The sequence below is a fragment of the Bactrocera oleae genome, chromosome 3 (assembly GCF_042242935.1).
Source record: "Bactrocera oleae isolate idBacOlea1 chromosome 3, idBacOlea1, whole genome shotgun sequence".
Classification (NCBI taxonomy): domain Eukaryota; kingdom Metazoa; phylum Arthropoda; class Insecta; order Diptera; family Tephritidae; genus Bactrocera; species Bactrocera oleae.
Window position 1 is genome coordinate 49,462,649 of NC_091537.1, and position 23,533 is coordinate 49,486,181.

Genomic DNA, 23,533 nt, shown 5'->3' on the forward strand with positions numbered 1-23,533 from the left:
GTATCTTCCTGGAATTTGGCATGGATTATAAGTTAACGCAACAATGTAATCTTCCAAGAAATTGTACAGATCGGATAACTACAGCATATAGCTGCCATATTAACTGCACGATCGGACGAAATTTCTTGCATGAAAAACTTTTTTATTTGACGAGGTATCTTCACGTAATTTGGCATGGAATTCTTTTTAAGACAATAATGCAATATCCGAAGAAATTGTATAAATCAGATGTGTATCGCATATAGTTGCCATATTAACTTAACGATCGGAATATATTTCTTACATGGACAACTTTTTTATTTGACGATTTATCTGCCCGATATTTGGCATGGATTATAACTTAAGGCAATAATGTAATCTTCGAAGAAATTATACAGATCTATTAACTAAAGCATATAGCTGCCATATTAACTAAACGATCGGACTAAATTTCTTGCATTAAAAACTTTTTTATTTGACGAGGTATCTGCCCGATATTTGGCATGAATTATACCTCAAGGCAATAATGTAATCTTCGAAGAAATTGTACAGATCGGATGACCATAGCATATAGCTGCCATATTAACTGAACGATCGGACTAAATTTCTTGCATGGAAAACTTTTTTATTGGACGAGGTATCTTCCTGGAATTTGGCATGGATTATAAGTTAACGCAACAATGTAATCTTCGAAGAAATTGTACAGATAAATCGGATGTTTATCACATATAGTTGTCATATTAACTGAACGATCGGAATAAAGTTCTTATATGGAAAATGTTTTTATTTGACAAAATATCTTCCCGAAATTTGGCATGAATTATAACTCAAGGCAATAATGTAATTTTCGAAGAAATTATATTGATCGGATAACTACAGCATATAGCTGCCATATTAACTGAACGATCGGACTAAATTTCTTGCATGGAAAACTTTTTTATTGGACGAGGTATCTTCCCGGAATTTGGCATGGAGTATAAGTTAACGCAACAATGTAATCTTCGAAGAAATTGTTCAGATCGGATGACTACAGCATATAGCTGCCATATTAACTGAACGATCGGAATAAAGTTCTTACACGGAAAACTTTTTTATTTGACGAGGTATCTGCCCAATATTTGGCATGATTTATAACTTAAGGCAATAATGTAATTTTCGAAGAAATTATACAGATCGGATCACTGCAGCATATAGCTACCACATTAACTGAAAGATCGGAATAAAGTTCTTGCATGGAAAACTGTTTTATTTGACGAGGTATCTGCCCGTGTTTGGCATGAATTATAACTCAAGGCAATAATGTAATCCTCGAAAAAATTATATTGATCGGATAACTACAGCATATAGCTGCCATATTAACTGAACGATCGGAATAAAGTTCTTGCATGGAAAACTGTTTTATTTGACGAGGTATCTGCCCGATATTTGGCATGAACTATAACTCAAGGCAATAATGTAATCTTCGAAGAAATTATATTGATCGGATAACTACAGCATATAGCTGCCATATTAACTGAACGATCGGAATAAAGTTCTTGCATTAAAAACTTTTTTATTTGACGAGGTGTCTGTCCGATATTTGGCATGAATTATAACTCAAGGCAATAATGTAATCTTCGAAGAAATTATACAGATCTGATAACTACAGCATATAGCTGCCATATTAACTGAACGATCGGAATAAAGTAATCTTCGAAGAAATTGTACAGATCGGATAACTACAGCATATAGCTGCCATATTAACTGAACGAACGGACTAAAGTTCTTGCATGAAAAACTGTTTCATTTGACAAGGTATCTTCACGAAATTTGGCATGGAATTCTTTTTAAGACGATAGTGCGATGTCCAAAGAAATGGTATAAATCGGATGTTTATCACATATAGTTGTCATATTAACTGAACGATCGGAAAAAAGTTCTTATATGGAAAATTTTTTTATTTGACAAAATATCTTCACGAAATTTGGCATGGATTATAACTTAAGGCAATAATGTACTATTCGAAGAAATTGTACAGATCGGATGACCATAGCATATAGCTGCCATACTAACTGAACGATCGGACTAAATTTCTTGCATGGAAAACTTTTTTATTGGACGAGGTATCTTCCCGGAATTTGGCATTGTGTATAAGTTAACGCAACAATGTAATCTTCGAAGAAATTGTACAGATCGGATAACTACAGCATATAGCTTCCATATTAACTGAACGAACGGACTAAAGTTCTTGCATGAAAAACTGTTTCATTTGACAAGGTATCTTCACGAAATTTGGCATGGAATTCTTTTTAAGGCAATAATGCAATATCCGAAGAAATTGTATAAATCGGATGTTTATCGCATATAGTTGCCATATTAACTGAACGAGCGGAATATATTTCTTACATGGACAACTTTTTTATTTGACGAGGTATCTGCCCGATATTTGGCATGGATTATAACTTAAGGCAATAATGTAATCTTCGAAGAAATTATACAGATCTATTAACTAAAGCATATAGCTGCCATATTAACTAAACGATCGGACTAAATTTCTTGCATTAAAAACTTTTTTATTTGACGAGGTATCTGCCCGATATTTGGCATGAATTATAACTCAAGGCAATAATGTAATCTTCGAAGAAATTATATTGATCGGATAACTACAGCATATAGCTGCCATATTAACTGAACGATCGGAATAAAGTTCTTGCATTAAAAACTTTTTTATTTGACGAGGTGTCTGTCCGATATTTGGCATGAATTATAACTCAAGGCAATAATGTAATCTTCGAAGAAATTATACAGATCTGATAACTACAGCATATAGCTGCCATATTAACTGAACGATCGGAATAAAGTAATCTTCGAAGAAATTGTACAGATCGGATAACTACAGCATATAGCTGCCATATTAACTGAACGAACGGACTAAAGTTCTTGCATGAAAAACTGTTTCATTTGACGAGGTATCTTCCCGGAATTTGGCATTGTGTATAAGTTAACGCAACAATGTAATCTTCGAAGAAATTGTACAGATCGGATAACTACAGCATATAGCTGCCATATTAACTGAACGAACGGACTAAAGTTCTTGCATGAAAAACTGTTTCATTTGACAAGGTATCTTCACGAAATTTGGCATGGAATTCTTTTTAAGGCAATAATGCAATATCCGAAGAAATTGTATAAATCGGATGTTTATCGCATATAGTTGCCATATTAACTGAACGAGCGGAATATATTTCTTACATGGACAACTTTTTTATTTGACGAGGTATCTGCCCGATATTTGGCATGGATTATAACTTAAGGCAATAATGTAATCTTCGAAGAAATTATACAGATCTATTAACTAAAGCATATAGCTGCCATATTAACTAAACGATCGGACTAAATTTCTTGCATTAAAAACTTTTTTATTTGACGAGGTATCTGCCCGATATTTGGCATGAATTATAACTCAAGGCAATAATGTAATCTTCGAAGAAATTGTACAGATCGGATGACTATAGCATATAGCTGCCATATTAACTGAACGATCGGACGAAATTTCTTGCATTTTTATCGACGAGGTATCTTTTATTAACTGCACGATCGGAATATATTTCTTACATGGACAACTTTTTTATTTGACGAGGTATCTGCCCGATATTTGGCATGGATTATAACTTAAGGCAATAATGTAATCTTCGAAGAAATTATACAGATCTATTAACTAAAGCATATAGCTGCCATATTAACTAAACGATCGGACTAAATTTCTTGCATTAAAAACTTTTTTATTTGACGAGGTATCTGCCCGATATTTGGCATGAATTATAACTCAAGGCAATAATGTAATCTTCGAAGAAATTGTACAGATCGGATGACCATAGCATATAGCTGCCATATTAACTGAACGATCGGACTAAATTTCTTGCATGGAAAACTTTTTTATTGGACGAGGTATCTTACCGGAATTTGGCATGGATTATAAGTTAACGCAACAATGTAATCTTCGAAGAAATTGTACAGATCGGATAACTACAGCATATAGCTGCCTATTAACTGCACGATCGGACGAAATTTCTTGCATGAAAAACTTTTTTATTTGACGAGGTATCTTCACGTAATTTGGCATGGAATTCTTTTTAAGACAATAATGCAATATCCGAAGAAATTGTATAAATCAGATGTGTATCGCATATAGTTGCCATATTAACTGAACGATCGGAATATATTTCTTACATGGACAACTTTTTTATTTGACGATTTATCTGCCCGATATTTGGCATGGATTATAACTTAAGGCAATAATGTAATCTTCGAAGAAATTATACAGATCTATTAACTAAAGCATATAGCTGCCATATTAACTAAACGATCGGACTAAATTTCTTGCATTAAAAACTTTTTTATTTGACGAGGTATCTGCCCGATATTTGGCATGAATTATACCTCAAGGCAATAATGTAATCTTCGAAGAAATTGTACAGATCGGATGACCATAGCATATAGCTGCCATATTAACTGAACGATCGGACTAAATTTCTTGCATGGAAAACTTTTTTATTGGACGAGGTATCTTCCTGGAATTTGGCATGGATTATAAGTTAACGCAACAATGTAATCTTCGAAGAAATTGTACAGATAAATCGGATGTTTATCACATATAGTTGTCATATTAACTGAACGATCGGAATAAAGTTCTTATATGGAAAATGTTTTTATTTGACAAAATATCTTCCCGAAATTTGGCATGTGTTAAGTTCACCACTTACTTGCCACTTTATAATTCCGCGTATGTAAATTAAAAAATTTTATATTTTTCCGGTTTGGAAATGTTTACAAAACTGTTTATTTATTAATAATTATGACGAGATTATCTTCACGCAATCACTCCCTGGTCGCATACCAGTGGAGAGGTAATTAAAAGAATATAAAAAAAATGAAGAAAATGCGGTTACGCGCCAAAGACAAGTCCGGTGTTTTTTCGACGACAATCGCTGAAAGAAAGAGCCTGTCCGCTTCGCGGACAGATAATTTTGTACTGTTTTGTTGTGTAGAGATCCTACTGTGTGTGTGTATGCGGCTGCTTCCAATAGTGTAATGCATTTGTATGTGTTGTGTGGTGTATAGGTGTTTTGATGTTTCCAGGTATGGGATGTGTGCCAGTGTTGTCTTGTGAGTGGTGTGTTGTGTTTTTCGGGGCGGGAAGCTTAACTCATTTAGCCATCCCGGCCCCCCTAGGCGAATGTTCAGCCTAGCAGTCGCTGTAGCTGTTGCAACGTTGCCACAACGTTGCTGAGTCCGGACGTGCGACGATAGTGCGGCCTACGCCTAGTCGGTGGTACGTTGTGCTGACGCCATGGACGGGACTCCGATCGGGGTGCCGTTCTTCGGCGACGTGCCACACGATTGGTTTGCTGCGGTCGGTTTGCACCGCGGATTCGTGGGGCAGGCTGCCGATTGACCTCTCGCCTCGGAGTACGGTGAAGCAACGTGTGATGCTGCCTGCCACACATTTGGCACAAAGCACCGGAGTCGCATTCCTGCGTCGTGTGTGTATGCGCCAGACAATTGTTGCAATGCCCATGCGCCTGGGCAACCTGCTGGCGTTGTGTCGGCGACATGCCCTTGAAGAGCCCACAGTGCTGCAACTTGTGTGAACGGCAACAAAGGGGGCATCGGATGCGATGTGGCGCCTCTGGTGGAGACGGAACGGCTGCGGAGGCTCGAATACTAGTACGAGCGGTGGTTGACGGTGCAGTTGCGGCTGGTGTTCGGGGCGCCGCGGTTGGCATAATCCCAAGGCGAGGCACCGTGATGGCCGATCGCATTGTTGGCGTTGGGGTGGAATGCATCTCTGTATCCATATCTATCTGTATGGAGAAAAAGGCGTGTTTAGATACGATTCAGTGGTATAGAGTATGGATATATTTCTATATGTGACCAACTTTATTTGGTTTGGTGATCGTACTAGTCTACCCATTATTTTATTAGTATATGATGGTAATTTGTCATATTATATTTGCGGTTTTTTATTTAGACGGATATTTCGATTTTTTTTTTCTTGTAGGTATTATTGAACGGATGGTTTACTACATGCGTTTTCGCTATTATTTGAGATTGGCAGGAAGCATAGTTTAACGAGCGGTCTGGTTAGCGTTCCGTTTCGAGTACGGAGGTCAACTACTCGTATATGACCGTCGGAACCATGATGCAGCTTCTCTATGCAACCAAGTCGCCATTCTGTAGGGGGAAGACAATCGTCATGGATTAAGACAAAATCTCCAAGCTTTGGCGCCTTTTCGGGAGTTTTCCAGCGGTACCTTTTATGAAGGTCCTTTATATACTCCTCCTTCCATCGGCGGCTGAAATCATGATGGAGAATTTTAATTCTTTCCCATCTATTTTGTAAGGATAGCGACTCCACGCCTGGCTCAGGTATGGCCAGAATGGGTGCTCCTTTTAGAAAGTGCCCTGGAGTTAGGGCTGTGAGATCTGAGGGATCTTGCGAGAGAGCCGTTAGTGGCCGTGAATTGAGAACGGCTTCAATGCGAATTAATAATGTTGTAAATTCTTCATAATTAAATTTGTAGTTTCCAGCTACTTTTTTAAAGTGGGATTTGAAGCTTTTTACAGCTGATTCCCATAAACCACCCATATGAGGAGCGCTTGGAGGGATAAACTGCCAGTTAATACCTTGGTGAGCGTATTTTTGTACAATTTCAGGTGAGACTTGCCTAACAAAGTCCACGAACTGTTTTTCTGTGGCTCTTTGAGCTCCTATAAATGTCTTGCCATTGTCGCTCATGAGTTTTGACGGAAAACCGCGTCGTCCGACGAAGCGAGCAAATGCCGCGAGAAAAGCCTCCTTTGTCAGATTCGTACATAGCTCGAGGTGTACTGCTTTTGTCGTAAAACAGACAAAGACAGCCACATAGCCTTTCATGAGGGTGGGAGACCTTAACATGGATGCCTTTATCTGAAAAGGCCCAGCAAAGTCGACACCTGTAATGGTGAAAGGCAGAGCGAAGTTACAGCGTTCCGGTGGAAGTGCTGCCATAATCTGCGTTCGCATCTTCTGCTTATGCATAGTGCAGATCTTGCACATGAAAATGCATTTCTTTATTTTGGGCTTGAGTCTTGGAATATAAAACTCTTGACGGACTATTTGTTGCATGAGGCGATGTTCTGCGTGTAGCAAAAGCACGTGGACATAGTGAAGGTATAAGGTGGCAAGTTGCGATTTCTCTGGGATAACTATGGGATGACGTTCGTTATACGTCAGGCTGGAATTGGCAAGCCGACCATTCGCACGGAGTACTTCTTTTGTGTCAATGAATGGATTTAAGACTAAGAGTGAGCTCTTTTTATCTATCGGCTTCGATTCTCTTAGTAATAATATTTCTCGGCTGAAATAACGCGCTTGCGTAGATGCGATAAGAGCGACCTTTGCTTTTTGTAAGTCTAGGTGCGTCACTGTATCGCATTGGGAGTGTAATGAAGTTACTCCCTTAAGTTTAATTTTGAGTCGCTCTATGAACTTGAGCATGTAAGCGATTACCCTGAGGGCTCGGGGATACGAGGAAAATCGCTCAAGGATGTCATTATCCTGCGATGTTGCGTGAAAGGAGTCGATTTTTCGACTTTCTGGGGCTATTATATTGCGCATGGGCGATTGTGGCCAAGAATCAGGAGATTCTGTTAACCATCGGGGGCCATTCCACCAGAGGGTGGTGGTGACAAGGTGCAGGGGTTTGCACCCTCTTGTCCCTAGATCAGCAGGATTGTCAGCACTGGCTACATGTCGCCAAGTGGCTGATCCTACTAGGTCAAGTATTTGAGACGTTCGGTTCGAAATATACGTCTTCCATGCATGTGGTGGTTTTTCTAACCATGCTAATACGATTTCGGAATCGGACCATAGATATAATTTATATTGTGCCATGTTTAAATGCGTTTGTACGATGGACACTAGTTTGGCTAGTAATAGCGCTCCACATAATTCAAGTCGTGGTAGACTTATTGTTTTTAAAGGAGCCACTTTTGCTTTTGCTACTAGTAAGTGGCATGTGGTCGCAGTGTCGCTTTGTGTGCGAACATATATAGTTGCGCAATATGCCTTTTCAGAAGCGTCACAGAAGCCGTGTAGTTCGACTTTGTGCTCTGGGGCATAATTTACCCATCGTGGGATTTGTATCTGTGAGATATCATATAGATTGCTCGCAAACTGGGACCACTTTTCTAAACGAAGTGGTTTTACTTGCACGTCCCAGTCGGTTCCATCTAACCATAATTCTTGTATTAGAATTTTGGCTTGTATCATAATTGGCGAAAGCCATCCTGCGGGGTCGAAAAGTTTTGCCACAGAGGATAGAATTTGTCGCTTTGTTATGGCGGATAATGCAGATATTGACTCTGTCGTGTATGAAAACTGGTCAGATATCGCATTCCATTGGATCCCCAGAGTTTTTGTTGTACTTTCCTTTTCGAATTTAAGGAAATTTGTATCTAACAAATTTTCATGCGGTATATTTTTTAATATATTAGGGTGATTCGCCGTTATCTTTTTCAACGGAAACCCTGCGGTTTTGAGGGCTTTTACCACTTGTGAGAGTGACTCGTATGCTTGTGGAAGACTGTGACTTCCAGACAAGATATCGTATACATATGTTTGTGTTTTTAACACTTTGGTTGCCAGAGGAAATTCTGACTTTGTGTTTTCTGCCAGTTCGTGGAGTGTTCGAATGGCTAAATATGGAGCACAGTTGACGCCAAAGGTAACTGTTTTAAGTTTATAGTCGCGTAGTGGACTATTGGGAGATTTTCGGAAAATAATTCGCTGAAAATCTTGATCGTCTTTATGTACGACTATTTGTCTATACATTTTTTCGACGTCTCCGTTAAATACGTATTTGAATATACGCCAATTTAAAATGAGTAGCATTAAATCTGGTTGGAGCGTGGGTCCCGTAAATAGGATATCATTTAGGGAATTCCCGGAGCTGGTGGATCTTGATGCATTAAAGACAACTCTTACTTTAGTTGTTTTTTTGTCTGGCTTTATCACTGCATGATGCGGCAAGTAAAATGAGTAGTATTTGCCGTTGATGATTTTTTCGCATGGGCTTACTTCCTCCATGTGGTTTAAATGGAGGTATTCTTCCAACACGCCATCGTATTCTGGCTTAAGCTCACCTTTTTTAAGTAAGTTTTTTTCCATACTTAAAAACTGCTGTATAGCAGAGGTGCGAGAGTGACCTAAGGCGATTGTGTTAGGAAATTGTTGTTTTAGTGGTAGTCGTACGACATACCGACCATTATCTGATCTAGTAGTTGTGGCTTTGTAAAAGTCTTCACAATACTGATCTTCAGGGGTTGTGATTGATATGGGGGGGAGCTCTTCTAACTCCCAAAATTTCTTTAATTGTGAATTGAGGTATTCGTTTGAGATTTCCTCAACCTGAGTAGTCATGGTTGTAACTGGTTCCGGAACTAGTCCACTTAGGATCCAACCGAAAATAGTATTTTGTGCCAGAAGTGTATTTGAAATTTTCTCAATACCTTCGAGTATTATCTGTGGTATGAGATCGCTGCCTAATAGAAGGTCTATTTGAGCGGGAGTGTTGCAGTTGGGATCTGCCAGCTTTAGGTGTGAAACCTTTTGCCAATGCTTGCTATTTATGTGATAGCTTGGAAGCATATTTGTAAGTTGCGGTAAGACTATAGCTTCTGCTTGTATGTGCTTATCCGCTTGGGGGGAAATTAAGGTAATGGAGCAGATTTTATTAGAGTTTTGAACTACTCTTCCGCCCATTCCTGTAATTTCAAAGTTGGCTTGTTTTGTTGGCAGTTGTAGCCTATTTTGTGCCCTAGACGCTATGAAAGATCGTTGTGATCCTTGGTCTATTAAGGCCCTAAGTTTAAACAGTTCTCCTCGGTGTTCGATGGAGACGACTGCTGTTGGTAGTAGTACCCTACTTTGGTTTTCGCTGTGTAGCGTTTGAGTTTTTAATGCCTTTGAGCAGCATGGTGCTTCTTGGCAATTATCGGGATTTCGCACTTCGGGATTTGCTGTTGCAACTAAACCCGTGGCTCTTTTCATATTTGCGCTGTTTGGGGGTGAGCTGGAAAAATTGTTATAATGAAGCATAGAATGATGTCGTTTATGGCAATAAACGCAATTAAATTTGCTTTCGCACTCTTTAAGTGTATGCGCATGTGACAAGCAGTTTGTACAAAGTCTCTTTGTTTTTACGAAATTGTTCCGGTCGATAATATTCAATTTTTTGAATCTCTCGCAAGATTTGAGCTTATGCCCCCCTGTACATAGTTCGCATGACGTTTGTTTGTACTGTTCGGATGTGAACGTTTGATTTTTGAAGAAGCTTCTATTTACATTGTTGTTGGTACTGGCTTGGGGTCTGTGGAAGCTTCTATTTAGGTCATGTTGAACGGGTTTCGTTCTGACCATTTTTTTATCTACCCTTTCTGCGATTTCATATTGGGTAGTTAGGAAATCTTTCATTTGTTGCCACGTGGGGCATTTTCTTCGTGATGAGAGCGATTGTTCCCATAGAAGTAATGATTTTTCTGGTAATGCGGCAGTGCATATGTTTACCAGTATTGGATCCCAGCTGTCTGTGGGAATATTTTGTGTCGATAAAACCGACAAACAATTTGAAACAGTGGATTGAAGTTTGATAAATTCTTCACTAGTTTCCCTTTGAATTTTTGGCAAGTTCATTAATATCGATATTTGTTTATCGACCAATATTCTTTCGTTTTCGAATCTTGATTTAAGAGCTTCCCAAGCCAGATTGAAATTATCGTCATTTAGTGCGAACTGTTTGACTATGACGCCTGCTTGACCTTTTGTTTTGTATCGGAGGTGATACAATTTTTGTGCGTTTGTTAATTTTGGATGGTTTATGTAAACGGCAGTAAACATGTCTCGGAAGGACGGCCATTGTTCATAACCACCATGAAATATTTCTGTGTCACATGCGGGCACCTTGAGATGGATGCCTGAACTTGCCTCTTGACTTTGTACTTGTGGCAGCTCTACTCGCTGATGTGGAGTAGGTGCAATTGCTTTTATTAGCTTTAGCTGATCGGAAATCATTGCTTTAGTTTCTTCGAACTGGTCTAAGCAGTTTTCATATTTGGCGTAAGCCGAGGACTTAAAATTTTCTGGTAGATCTGAGTCGTCAGATTCTACTATGGCGTCATATGAAGCTTGGAGACGTATCCAAAAATTGTCGAGATTTTCCTTTTTGATTTCTAATGCCGATTCAGAATTATCTTGAATCGGAGAAGATGAAAATCGAGTGCAGTATCTTATTAAACTGTCACTCTCAGCAATGAATTTACTATATGTAATGTCTTTCCCCCTTTTTTGTTTTGTAGCAGCTTGCTTTGAGCGTGTAGCTTCTGCAGGTGTACATGGACTTTTTTCGTCCGAAATCATTTTTGGTACTTTTAGTAGTTGTGTAGATTTAGAATCTTTAGAATCTGCGTTCATTTAAAAAAGTTCAATTAATAAAATGATTTCTCTCAGTGTAAACTGATTAAATTTAAGCGAAATTCGTAATTGTAACGCGTAATCTCTTTTATATAAATAAGAGAATCAGTAAATCGGTTTATATATTTTTTTTTGTAAATCGGATTAAATAAGATAGCGTGTTTTGTTGTTACGGTATTTATTTATTATTTTTCTCGATTGTATTGTTTATTTCAATAATTATTCAAAAATTGCAATATCTATTTTGTTATATCTTTTTTGTGTTCGTATGCGTTATAGGGTATACCTATAAGCGAATTAGTATGTGTCAATGAGAGCTCGTATAAGAGATCAATGTACTTTATACATATGTATGCAATCCTACTTGTTTTTTGGTTGCCAAGAAACAAGGGGTATTGCCGGATTTGTGCCTATATGGACTTTGAATATGAATAATATTATAGAATTGTATTTGTACGCAATCCTGCTTGTTTTTGTTTGCTAAACAACAAGGGGTATTGCCGAGTATGTGCCAAATCGGACTTTGGAATATAATAAATTAAATTGTATAGAAGCAATGTATATAATATTGTTCACAATTTTTTATTATTGTTATTTATTTATTTATAGAATTATAAATAATAAATTTTTTTTTTTTTTTAAGAATTCGTTTTTTCTTTACCGAACCGTTTAAAATGTTTTTTTTTTTTTCGAATGCGCTTTTTTAAGTTCTTTAACTTTTAGTGGTACCCTAGTAGGGTATAATAATATGTCCCGTACTTGTATGAGTATATATGTAAACGAGCGGACGTTGTTTCTCCGTTACGAAAGAGCGCATAAACGTAATTAGCAACAAAGTTATCCTATGTGCACTACGATTCGTAAATATGCACTCTCGGTATATGAATGTAAATATGTACGTATGTAAAAGAGTAAAATAATGTACGTATATTTTATATGTTTAAAAATTTAATTTTTTATTTTCTTTGCCTTTCTCTCTCTTCTCTTTCTTGTAGTTAAATATAATATGTTAATAATATTACGAATATGTACATATTTGCAAGCGCTCAAAATTATAAGTGCTAAAAATTTTGGTATATATTGTGCAAAATATGTAAATATGTATGTAATTAGAGATGTGGCATACAGGTAAGAAATTCTTTAATTTTTTTTGTTTTTTGAGAATATTGTTCTTATATCTCTTTTTATTCGTTATATGTTGCTATGTGGGTATATGTATATGTGTTTTTTTTTGTGTTTTTTATTTGCCTTTGCTTACTTGTTTTAGGCAATCCTGCTTATTACTTGATCAAGCATAAGGGGTATTGCCGGATATTTTTGCAAGTGGAGTACTTGAATTTCATATATATGTATATATCATATATAGTGTTTGGGATTTGGTATATTTTGTGTTAAATACACGAAGGTAAGCTTTTCTAGGCAATAAATATGTATATATTTATATATAAATGTGTATATATTTATTTATATATATATATAAATATTATATATATATATATAGAATATATATATGTATATTATATGTATGGAATTTTTTCGGTAAAACCCGAAATACCGCAAATTCAACAGTTTGGCAACCGTTTTTGTAAACCGTAATAAATATACATATACCCCCCTTGTAATGAGGTACAAAATGGAATCGATACAACTCACTTGAATATCCGTCAAGGGATTTTGGGGACTATAGCCTGTATCTTGTATGTGTATCTTGTATGTGGATGCCTGTAGGTGTATCCAATCCTTTCCTGGGTTGTTCCTTGGGGTTTTTGCTTGGTTTTTGTTGAATTACTTTCGCGCCCGTTTGATATGTTAATATGTATATATACATATATAACGGGTTTTCGCGCCCGTTTTTATTTGATTGTATTTTGGTTTTCCGCGCCCGTTTTTTTTTTTTTTTTTGTCACTGCACTGTTATATTATGCACCAAAAGCATATGTGTATATATATAAATTTTTTGTTGTTGTGGTCACTGCACTTTTTTTGCACCAAAGCATATATATATATATATTTTTTTTTTTGCTGTTGTGGTCACTGCACTTTTTTTTTCTTCTGCCTTTTTTTTTTTTTTCTTTTTTTTTTTTCAGTACACTATGTTGTTGGCTTCTCCGTTTATATATACATATGTAAATCACTTTTAAGCACTTTTCATATATATATTTTATTTTTTATTTTAGTTGTTTGTCACCACCAATCACCACCAATGTTAACACCACCAATTTTTTAAGGTTTTCCACCCTTATTTTTACTAAAATTTTTTTTTTTTTTTTCACTATAGTGCCATTCGGAATGGCTCGAAGGACCAATGTTAAGTTCACCACTTACTTGCCACTTTATAATTCCGCGTATGTAAATTAAAAAATTGTATATTTTTCCGGTTTGGAAATGTTTACAAAACTGTTTATTTATTAATAATTATGACGAGATTATCTTCACGCAATCACTCCCTGGTCGCATACCAGTGGAGAGGTAATTAAAAGAATATAAAAAAAATGAAGAAAATGCGGTTACGCGCCAAAGACAAGTCCGGTGTTTTTTCGACGACAATCGCTGAGAGAAAGAGCCTGTCCGCTTCGCGGACAGATAATTTTGTACTGTTTTGTTGTGTAGAGATCCTACTGTGTGTGTGTATGCGGCTGCTTCCAATAGTGTAATGCATTTGTATGTGTTGTGTGGTGTATAGGTGTTTTGATGTTTCCAGGTATGGGATGTGTGCCAGTGTTGTCTTGTGAGTGGTGTGTTGTGTTTTTCGGGGCGGGAAGCTTAACTCATTTAGCCAGCATGAATTATAACTCAAGGCAATAATGTAATTTTCGAAGAAATTATATTGATCGGATAACTACAGCATATAGCTGCCATATTAACTGAACGATCGGAATAAAGTTCTTACACGGAAAACTTTTTTATTTGACGAGGTATCTGCCCAATATTTGGCATGATTTATAACTTAAGGCAATAATGTAATTTTCGAAGAAATTATACAGATCGGATCACTGCAGCATATAGCTACCACATTAACTGAAAGATCGGAATAAAGTTCTTGCATGGAAAACTGTTTTATTTGACGAGGTATCTGCCCGATATTTGGCATGAACTATAACTCAAGGCAATAATGTAATCTTCGAAGAAATTATATTGATCGGATAACTACAGCATATAGCTGCCATATTAACTGAACGATCGGAATAAAGTTCTTGCATTAAAAACTTTTTTATTTGACGAGGTGTCTGTCCGATATTTGGCATGAATTATAACTCAAGGCAATAATGTAATCTTCGAAGAAATTATACAGATCTGATAACTACAGCATATAGCTGCCATATTAACTGAACGATCGGAATAAAGTAATCTTCGATGAAATTGTACAGATCGGATAACTACAGCATATAGCTGCCATATTAACTGAACGAACGGACTAAAGTTCTTGCATGAAAAACTGTTTCATTTGACAAGGTATCTTCACGAAATTTGGCATGGAATTCTTTTTAAGACGATAATGCGATATCCAAAGAAATTGTATAAATCGGATGTTTATCACATATAGTTGTCATATTAACTGAACGATCGGAAAAAGTTCTTATATGGAAAATTTTTTTATTTGACAAAATATCTTCACGAAATTTGGCATGGATTATAACTTAAGGCAATAATGTACTATTCGAAGAAATTGTACAGATCGGATGACCATAGCATATAGCTGCCATACTAACTGAACGATCGGACTAAATTTCTTGCATGGAAAACTTTTTTATTGGACGAGGTATCTTCCCGGAATTTGGCATTGAGTATAAGTTAACGCAACAATGTAATCTTCGAAGAAATTGTACAGATCGGATAACTACAGCATATAGCTGCCATATTAACTGAACGAACGGACTAAAGTTCTTGCATGAAAAACTGTTTCATTTGACAAGGTATCTTCACGAAATTTGGCATGGAATTCTTTTTAAGACAATAATGCAATATCCGAAGAAATTGTATAAATCGGATGTTTATCGCATATAGTTGCCATATTAACTGAACGAGCGGAATATATTTCTTACATGGACAACTTTTTTATTTGACGAGGTATCTGCCCGATATTTGGCATGGATTATAACTTAAGGCAATAATGTAATCTTCGAAGAAATTATACAGATCTATTAACTAAAGCATATAGCTGCCATATTAACTAAACGATCGGACTAAATTTCTTGCATTAAAAACTTTTTTATTTGACGAGGTATCTGCCCGATATTTGGCATGAATTATAACTCAAGGCAATAATGTAATCTTCGAAGAAATTGTACAGATCGGATGACTATAGCATATAGCTGCCATATTAACTGAACGATCGGACGAAATTTCTTGCATGAAAAACTTTTTTATTTGACGAGGTATCTTCACGTAATTTGGCATGGAATTCTTTTTAAGACAATAATGCAATATCCGAAGAAATTGTATAAATCGGATGTTTATCGCATATAGTTGCCATATTAACTGAACGATCGGAATAAAGTTCTTACACGGAAAACTTTTTTATTTGACGAGGTATCTGCCCAATATTTGGCATGATTTATAACTTAAGGCAATAATGTAATCCTCGAAGAAATTATATTGATCGGATAACTACAGCATATAGCTGCCATATTAACTGAACGATCGGAATAAAGTTCTTGCATGGAAAACTGTTTTATTTGACGAGGTATCTGCCCGATATTTGGCATGAACTATAACTCAAGGCAATAATGTAATCTTCGAAGAAATTATATTGATCGGATAACTACAGCATATAGCTGCCATATTAACTGAACGATCGGAATAAAGTTCTTGCATTAAAAACTTTTTTATTTGACGAGGTGTCTGTCCGATATTTGGCATGAATTATAACTCAAGGCAATAATGTAATCTTCGAAGAAATTATACAGATCTGATAACTACAGCATATAGCTGCCATATTAACTGAACGATCGGAATAAAGTAATCTTCGAAGAAATTGTACAGATCGGATAACTACAGCATATAGCTGCCATATTAACTGAACGAACGGACTAAAGTTCTTGCATGAAAAACTGTTTCATTTGACAAGGTATCTTCATGAAATTTGGCTTGGAATTCTTTTTAAGACGATAATGCGATATCCAAAGAAATTGTATAAATCGGATGTTTATCACATATAGTTGTCATATTAACTGAACGATCGGAAAAAGTTCTTATAAGGAAAATTTTTTTATTTGACAAAATATCTTCACGAAATTTGGCATGGATTATAACTTAAGGCAATAATGTACTATTCGAAGAAATTGTACAGATCGGATGACCATAGCATATAGCTGCCATACTAACTGAACGATCGGACAAAATTTCTTGCATGGAAAACTTTTTTATTGGACGAGGTATCTTCCCGGAATTTGGCATTGAGTATAAGTTAACGCAACAATGTAATCTTCGAAGAAATTGTACAGATCGGATAACTACAGCATATAGCTGCCATATTAACTGAACGAACGGACTAAAGTTCTTGCATGAAAAACTGTTTCATTTGACAAGGTATCTTCACGAAATTTGGCATGGAATTCTTTTTAAGACAATAATGCAATATCCGAAGAAATTGTATAAATCGGATGTTTATCGCATATAGTTGCCATATTAACTGAACGAGCGGAATATATTTCTTACATGGACAACTTTTTTATTTGACGAGGTATCTGCCCGATATTTGGCATGGATTATAACTTAAGGCAATAATGTAATCTTCGAAGAAATTATACAGATCTATTAACTAAAGCATATAGCTGCCATATTAACTAAACGATCGGACTAAATTTCTTGCATTAAAAACTTTTTTATTTGACGAGGTATCTGCCCGATATTTGGCATGAATTATAACTCAAGGCAATAATGTAATCTTCGAAGAAATTGTACAGATCGGATGACTATAGCATATAGCTGCCATATTAACTGAACGATCGGACGAAATTTCTTGCATGAAAAACTTTTTTATTTGACGAGGTATCTTCACGTAATTTGGCATGGAATTCTTTTTAAGACAATAATGCAATATCCGAAGAAATTGTATAAATCGGATGTTTATCGCATATAGTTGCCATATTAACTGAACGAGCGGAATATATTTCTTACATGGACAACTTTTTTATTTGACGAGGTATCTGCCCGATATTTGGCATGGATTATAACTTAAGGCAATAATGTAATCTTCGAAGAAATTATACAGATCTATTAACTAAAGCATATAGCTGCCATATTAACTAAACGATCGGACTAAATTTCTTGCATTAAAAACTTTTTTATTTGACGAGGTATCTGCCCGATATTTGGCATGAATTATAACTCAAGGCAATAATGTAATCTTCGAAGAAATTAAACAGATCGGATGACCATAGCATATAGCTGCCATATTAACTGAACGATCGGACTAAATTTCTTGCATGGAAAACTTTTTTATTGGACGAGGTATCTTACCGGAATTTGGCATGGATTATAAGTTAACGCAACAATGTAATCTTCGAAGAAATTGTACAGATCGGATAACTACAGCATATAGCTGCCATATTAACTAAACGATCGAAATAAAGTTCTTATATGGAAAACTTTTTTATTTGACGAGGTATCTGCCCGATATTTGGTATGAATTATAACTTAAGGTAGATCGGATAACTACAGCATATAGCTGCCATATTAACTGAGCGATCGGAATAAAGTTCTTACATGGAAACCTTTTTTATTGGACGAGGTATCTTCCCGGAATTTGGCATGGATTATAACTTAAGGCAATAATGTAATCTTCGAAGAAATTATACAGATCTATTAACTACAGCATATAGCTGCCATATTAACTAAACGATCGAAATAAAGTTCTTATATGGAAAATTTTTTTATATGACAAAATATCTTCACGAAATTTGGCATGGATTATAACCTAAGGCAATAATGTAATCTTCGAAGAAATTGTACAGATCGGATGACCATAGCATATAGCTGCCATATTAACTGAACGATCGGACTAAATTTCTTGCAAGGAAAACTTTTTTATTGGACGAGGTATCTTCCTGGAATTTGGCATGAATTATAACTCAAGGCAATAATGTAATCTTCGAAGGAATTATACAGATCGGATAACTACAGCATATAGCTGCCATAAACGATCGAAATAAAGTTCTTATATGGAAAATTTTTTCATATGACAAAATATCTTCACGAAATTTGGCATGGATTATAACCTAAGGCAATAATGTAATCTTCGAAGAAATTGTACAGATCGGATGACTATAGCATATAGCTGCCATATTAACTGAACGATCGGACTAAATTTCTTGCATGGTAATCTTCGAAGAAATTGTACAGATCGGATAACTACAGCATATAGCTGCCATATTAACTGAACGATCGGACTAAATTTCTTGCATGGAAAACTTTTTTATTGGACGAGGTATCTTCCCGGAATTTGGCATGGATTATAAGTTAACGCAACAATGTAATCTTCGAAGAAATTGTACAGATCGGATGACTACAGCATATAGCTGCTATATCAACTAAACGATCGAAATAAAGTTCTTATATGGAAAACTTTTTTATTTGACGAGGTATCTGCCCGATATTTGGCATGAATTATAACTTAAGGCAGATCGGATAACTACAGCATATAGCTGCCATATTAACTGAGCGATCGGAATAAAGTTCTTACATGGAAACCTTTTTTATTGGACGAGGTATCTTCCCGGAATTTGGCATGGATTATAAGTTAACGCAACAATGTAATCTTCGAAGAAATTGTACAGATCGGATGACTACAGCATATAGCTGCCATATTAACTGAACGTTCGGAATAAAGTTCTAACACGGAAAACTTTTTTATTTGACGAAGTATCTTCACTAAATTTGGCATGTATTATAACTTAAGGCAATACTGTAATCTTCGAAGAAATTGTACAGATCGGATAACTATAGCATATAGCTGCCAGATTAACTAAACGAACGGACTAAAGTTCTTGCATGAAAAACTGTTTCATTTGACAAGGTATATTCACGAAATTTGGCATGGAATTCTTTTTAAGACGATAATGCAATATCCAAAGAAATTTTACAAATCGGATGTTTATCACATATAGTTGTCATAATAACTGAACGATCGGAATAAAGTTCTTATATGGAAATTTTTTTTATTTGACAAAATATCTTCCCGAAATTTGGCATGAATTATAACTCAAGGCAATAATGTAATTTTCGAAGAAATTATATTGATCGGATAACTACAGCATATAGCTGCCATATTAACTGAACGATCGGACTAAATTTCTTGCATGGAAAACTTTTTTATTGGACGAGGTATCTTCCCGGAATTTGGCATGGAGTATAAGTTAACGCAACAATGTAATCTTCGAAGAAATTGTTCAGATCGGATGACTACAGCATATAGCTGCCATATTAACTGAACGATCGGAATAAAGTTCTTACACGGAAAACTTTTTTATTTGACGAAGTATCTGCCCAATATTTGGCATGATTTATAACTTAAGGCAATAATGTAATCTTCGAAGAAATTATACAGATCGGATCACTACAGCATATAACTACCACATTAACTGAAAGATCGGAATAAAGTTCTTGCATGGAAAACTGTTTTATTTGACGAGGTATCTGCCCGATATTTGGCATGAATTATAACTCAAGGCAATAATGTAATCTTCGAAGAAATTATATTGATCGGATAACTACAGCATATAGCTGCCATATTAACTGAACGATCGGAATAAAGTTCTTGCATGGAAAACTGTTTTATTTGACGAGGTATCTGCCCGATATTTGGCATGAATTATAACTCAAGGCAATAATGTAATCTTCGAAGAAATTATATTGATCGGATAACTACAGCATATAGCTGCCATATTAACTGAACGATCGGAATAAAGTTCTTGCATTAAAAACTTTTTTATTTGACGAGGTATCTGTCCGATATTTGGCATGAATTATAACTCAAGGCAATAATGTAATCTTCGAAGAAATTATACAGATCTGATAACTACAGCATATAGCTGCCATATTAACTGAACGATCGGAATAAAGTTCTTACATGGAAAATTTTTTTATTCGACGAAGTATCTTCACGTAATTTGGCATGGAATTCTTTTTAAGACAATAATGCAATATCCGAAGAAATTGTATAAATCGGATGTTTATCGCATATAGATGCCATATTAACTGAACGATCGGAATATATTTCTTATATGGACAAATTTTTTATTTGACGAGGTATCTTCCCGATATTTGGCATGGATTATAACTTAAGGCAATAATGTAATATTCAAAGAAATTATATTGATCGGATAACTACAGCATATAGCTGCCATATTAACTGAACGATCGGAATAAAGTTCTTGCATTAAAAACTGTTTTATTTGACGAGGTATCTTAACGAAATTTGGCAGAAATTATAACTCAAGGCAATAATGTAATCTTCGAAGAAATTATATTGATCGGATAACTACAGCATATAGCTGCCATATTAACTGAACGATCGGAATAAAGTTCTTGCATGAAAAACTGTTTTATTTGACGAGGTATCTGCCCGATATTTGGCATGAACTATAACTCAAGGCAATAATGTAATCTTCGAAGAAATTATATTGATCGGATAACTACAGCATATAGCTGCCATATTAACTGAACGATCGGAATAAAGTTCTTACATGGAAAATTTTTTTATTCGACGAGGTATCTTTACGTAATTTGGCATGGAATTCTTTTTAAGACAATAATGCAATATCCGCAGAAATTGTATAAATCGGATGCTTATCGCATATAGTTGCCATATTAACTGAACGATCGGAATATATTTCTTATATGGACAACTTTTTTATTTGACGAGGTATCTGCCCGATATTTGGCATGAATTATAACTCAAGGCAATAATGTAATCTTCGAAGAAATTATATTGATCGGATAACTACAGCATATAGCTGCCATATTAACTGAACGATCGGAATAAAGTTCTTACACGGAAAACTTTTTTATTTGACGAGGTATCTGCCCGATATTTGGCATGGATTATAACTTAAGGCAATAATGTAATCTTCGAAGAAATTATACAGATCGGATAACTACAGCATATAGCTGCCATATTAACTAAACGATCGAAATAAAGTTCTTATATGGAAAACTTTTTTATTTGACGAAGTATCTGCCCGATATTTGGCATGGATTATAACTTAAGGCAATAATGTAATCTTCGAAGAAATTATACAGATCGGATAACTACAGCATATAGTTGCCATATTAACTGAACGATCGGAATATATTTCTTATATGGACAACTTTTTTATTTGACGAGGTATCTGCCCGATATTTGGCATGAATTATAACTCAAGGCAATAATGTAATCTTCGAAGAAATTATATTGATCGGATAACTACAGCATATAGCTGCCATATTAACTGAACGATCGGAATAAAGTTCTTACACGGAAAACTTTTTTATTTGACGAGGTATCTGCCCGATATTTGGCATGGATTATAACTTAAGGCAATAATGTAATCTTCGAAGAAATTATACAGATCGGATAACTACAGCATATAGCTGCCATATTAACTAAACGATCGAAATAAAGTTCTTATATGGAAAACTTTTTTATTTGACGAAGTATCTGCCCGATATTTGGCATGAATTATAACCTAAGGCAATAATGTAATCTTCGAAGAAATTGTACAGATCGGATGACCATAGCATATAGCTGCCATATTAACTGAACGATCGGAATAAAGTTCTTGCATGGAAAACTGTTTAATTTGACGAGGTATCTGCCCGATATTTGGCATGAACTATAACTCAAGGCAATAATGTAATCTTCGAAGAAATTATATTGATCGGATAAATTCAGCATATAGCTGCCATATTAACTGAACGATCGGAATAAAGTTCTTACATGGAAAATTTTTTTATTCGACGAGGTATCTTTACGTAATTTGGCATGGAATTCTTTTTAAGACAATAATGCAATATCCGAGGAAATTGTATAAATCGGATGCTTATCGCATATAGTTGCCATATTAACTGAACGATCGGAATATATTTCTTATATGGACAACTTTTTTATTTGACGAGGTATCTGCCCGATATTTGGCATGAATTATAACTCAAGGCAATAATGTAATCTTCGAAGAAATTATATTGATCGGATAACTACAGCATATAGCTGCCATATTAACTGAACGATCGGAATAAAGTTCTTACACGGAAAACTTTTTTATTTGACGAGGTATCTGCACGATATTTGGCATGGATTATAACTTAAGGCAATAATGTAATCTTCGAAGAAATTATACAGATCGGATAACTACAGCATATAGCTGCCATATTAACTAAACGATCGAAATAAAGTTCTTATATGGAAAACTTTTTTATTTGACGAAGTATCTGCCCGATATTTGGCATGAATTATAACTCAAGGCAATAATGTAATCTTCAAAGAAATTATACAGATCGGAAAACTACAGCATATAGCTGCCATATTAACTAAACGATCGGAATAAAGTTCCTATATGGAAAACTTTTTTATTTGACGAGGTATCTGCCCGTTATGTGGCATGAATTATAACTTAAGGCAATAATGTAATCTTCGAAGAAAATATACAGATCGGATAACTACAGCATATAGCTGCCATATTAACTGAACGATCGGACTAAAGTTCTTGCATGAAAAACTTTTTTATTTGACAAGGTATCTTCACGAAATTTGGCATGGAATTCTTTTTAAGACGATAATGCAATATTCGAAGAAATTGTATAAATCGGATGTTTATCGCGTATAGTTGCCATATTAACTGAACGATCGGAATAAAGTTCTTATATGGAAAATTTTTTCATTTGACCAAATTTCTTCACGAAATTTGGCGTGGATTATAACCTATGGCAATAATGTAATCTTCGAAGAAATTGTACAGATCGGATGACCATAGCATATAGCTGCCATATTAACTGAACGATCGGACTAAATTTCTTGCATGGAAAACTTTTTTATTGGACGAGGTATCTTCCCGGAATTTGGCATGGATTATAAGTTAACGCAAC

The 23,533-nt window shown here is 35.5% G+C and overlaps 2 protein-coding genes across 2 annotated transcripts in view; both read right to left on the reverse strand.

The window, feature by feature from the left end:
- Ir31a (Ionotropic receptor 31a) overlaps positions 1 to 23,533 on the reverse strand; it is a 980,688-nt gene that overhangs the window by 588,776 nt on the left and 368,379 nt on the right. The gene's annotated exons all lie outside the window — the stretch shown is intronic.
- LOC138856181 (uncharacterized) lies at positions 4,795 to 14,243 on the reverse strand. The gene is made up of 2 exons (XM_070106605.1): positions 13,796 to 14,243; positions 4,795 to 5,822 (listed from the first exon to the last, which is right to left on the reverse strand). The coding sequence occupies exon 2, from the start codon at positions 5,814 to 5,816 to the stop codon at positions 5,199 to 5,201; it is 618 nt and encodes a 205-aa protein (XP_069962706.1). The 5' UTR covers positions 5,817 to 5,822; positions 13,796 to 14,243; the 3' UTR covers positions 4,795 to 5,198.

Bases quoted from the DNA above. Each gene is read 5' to 3' on its own strand.
- LOC138856181 (XM_070106605.1), bottom strand. From the start codon at position 5,816: ATGGATACAGAGATGCATTCCACCCCAACGCCAACAATGCGATCGGCC.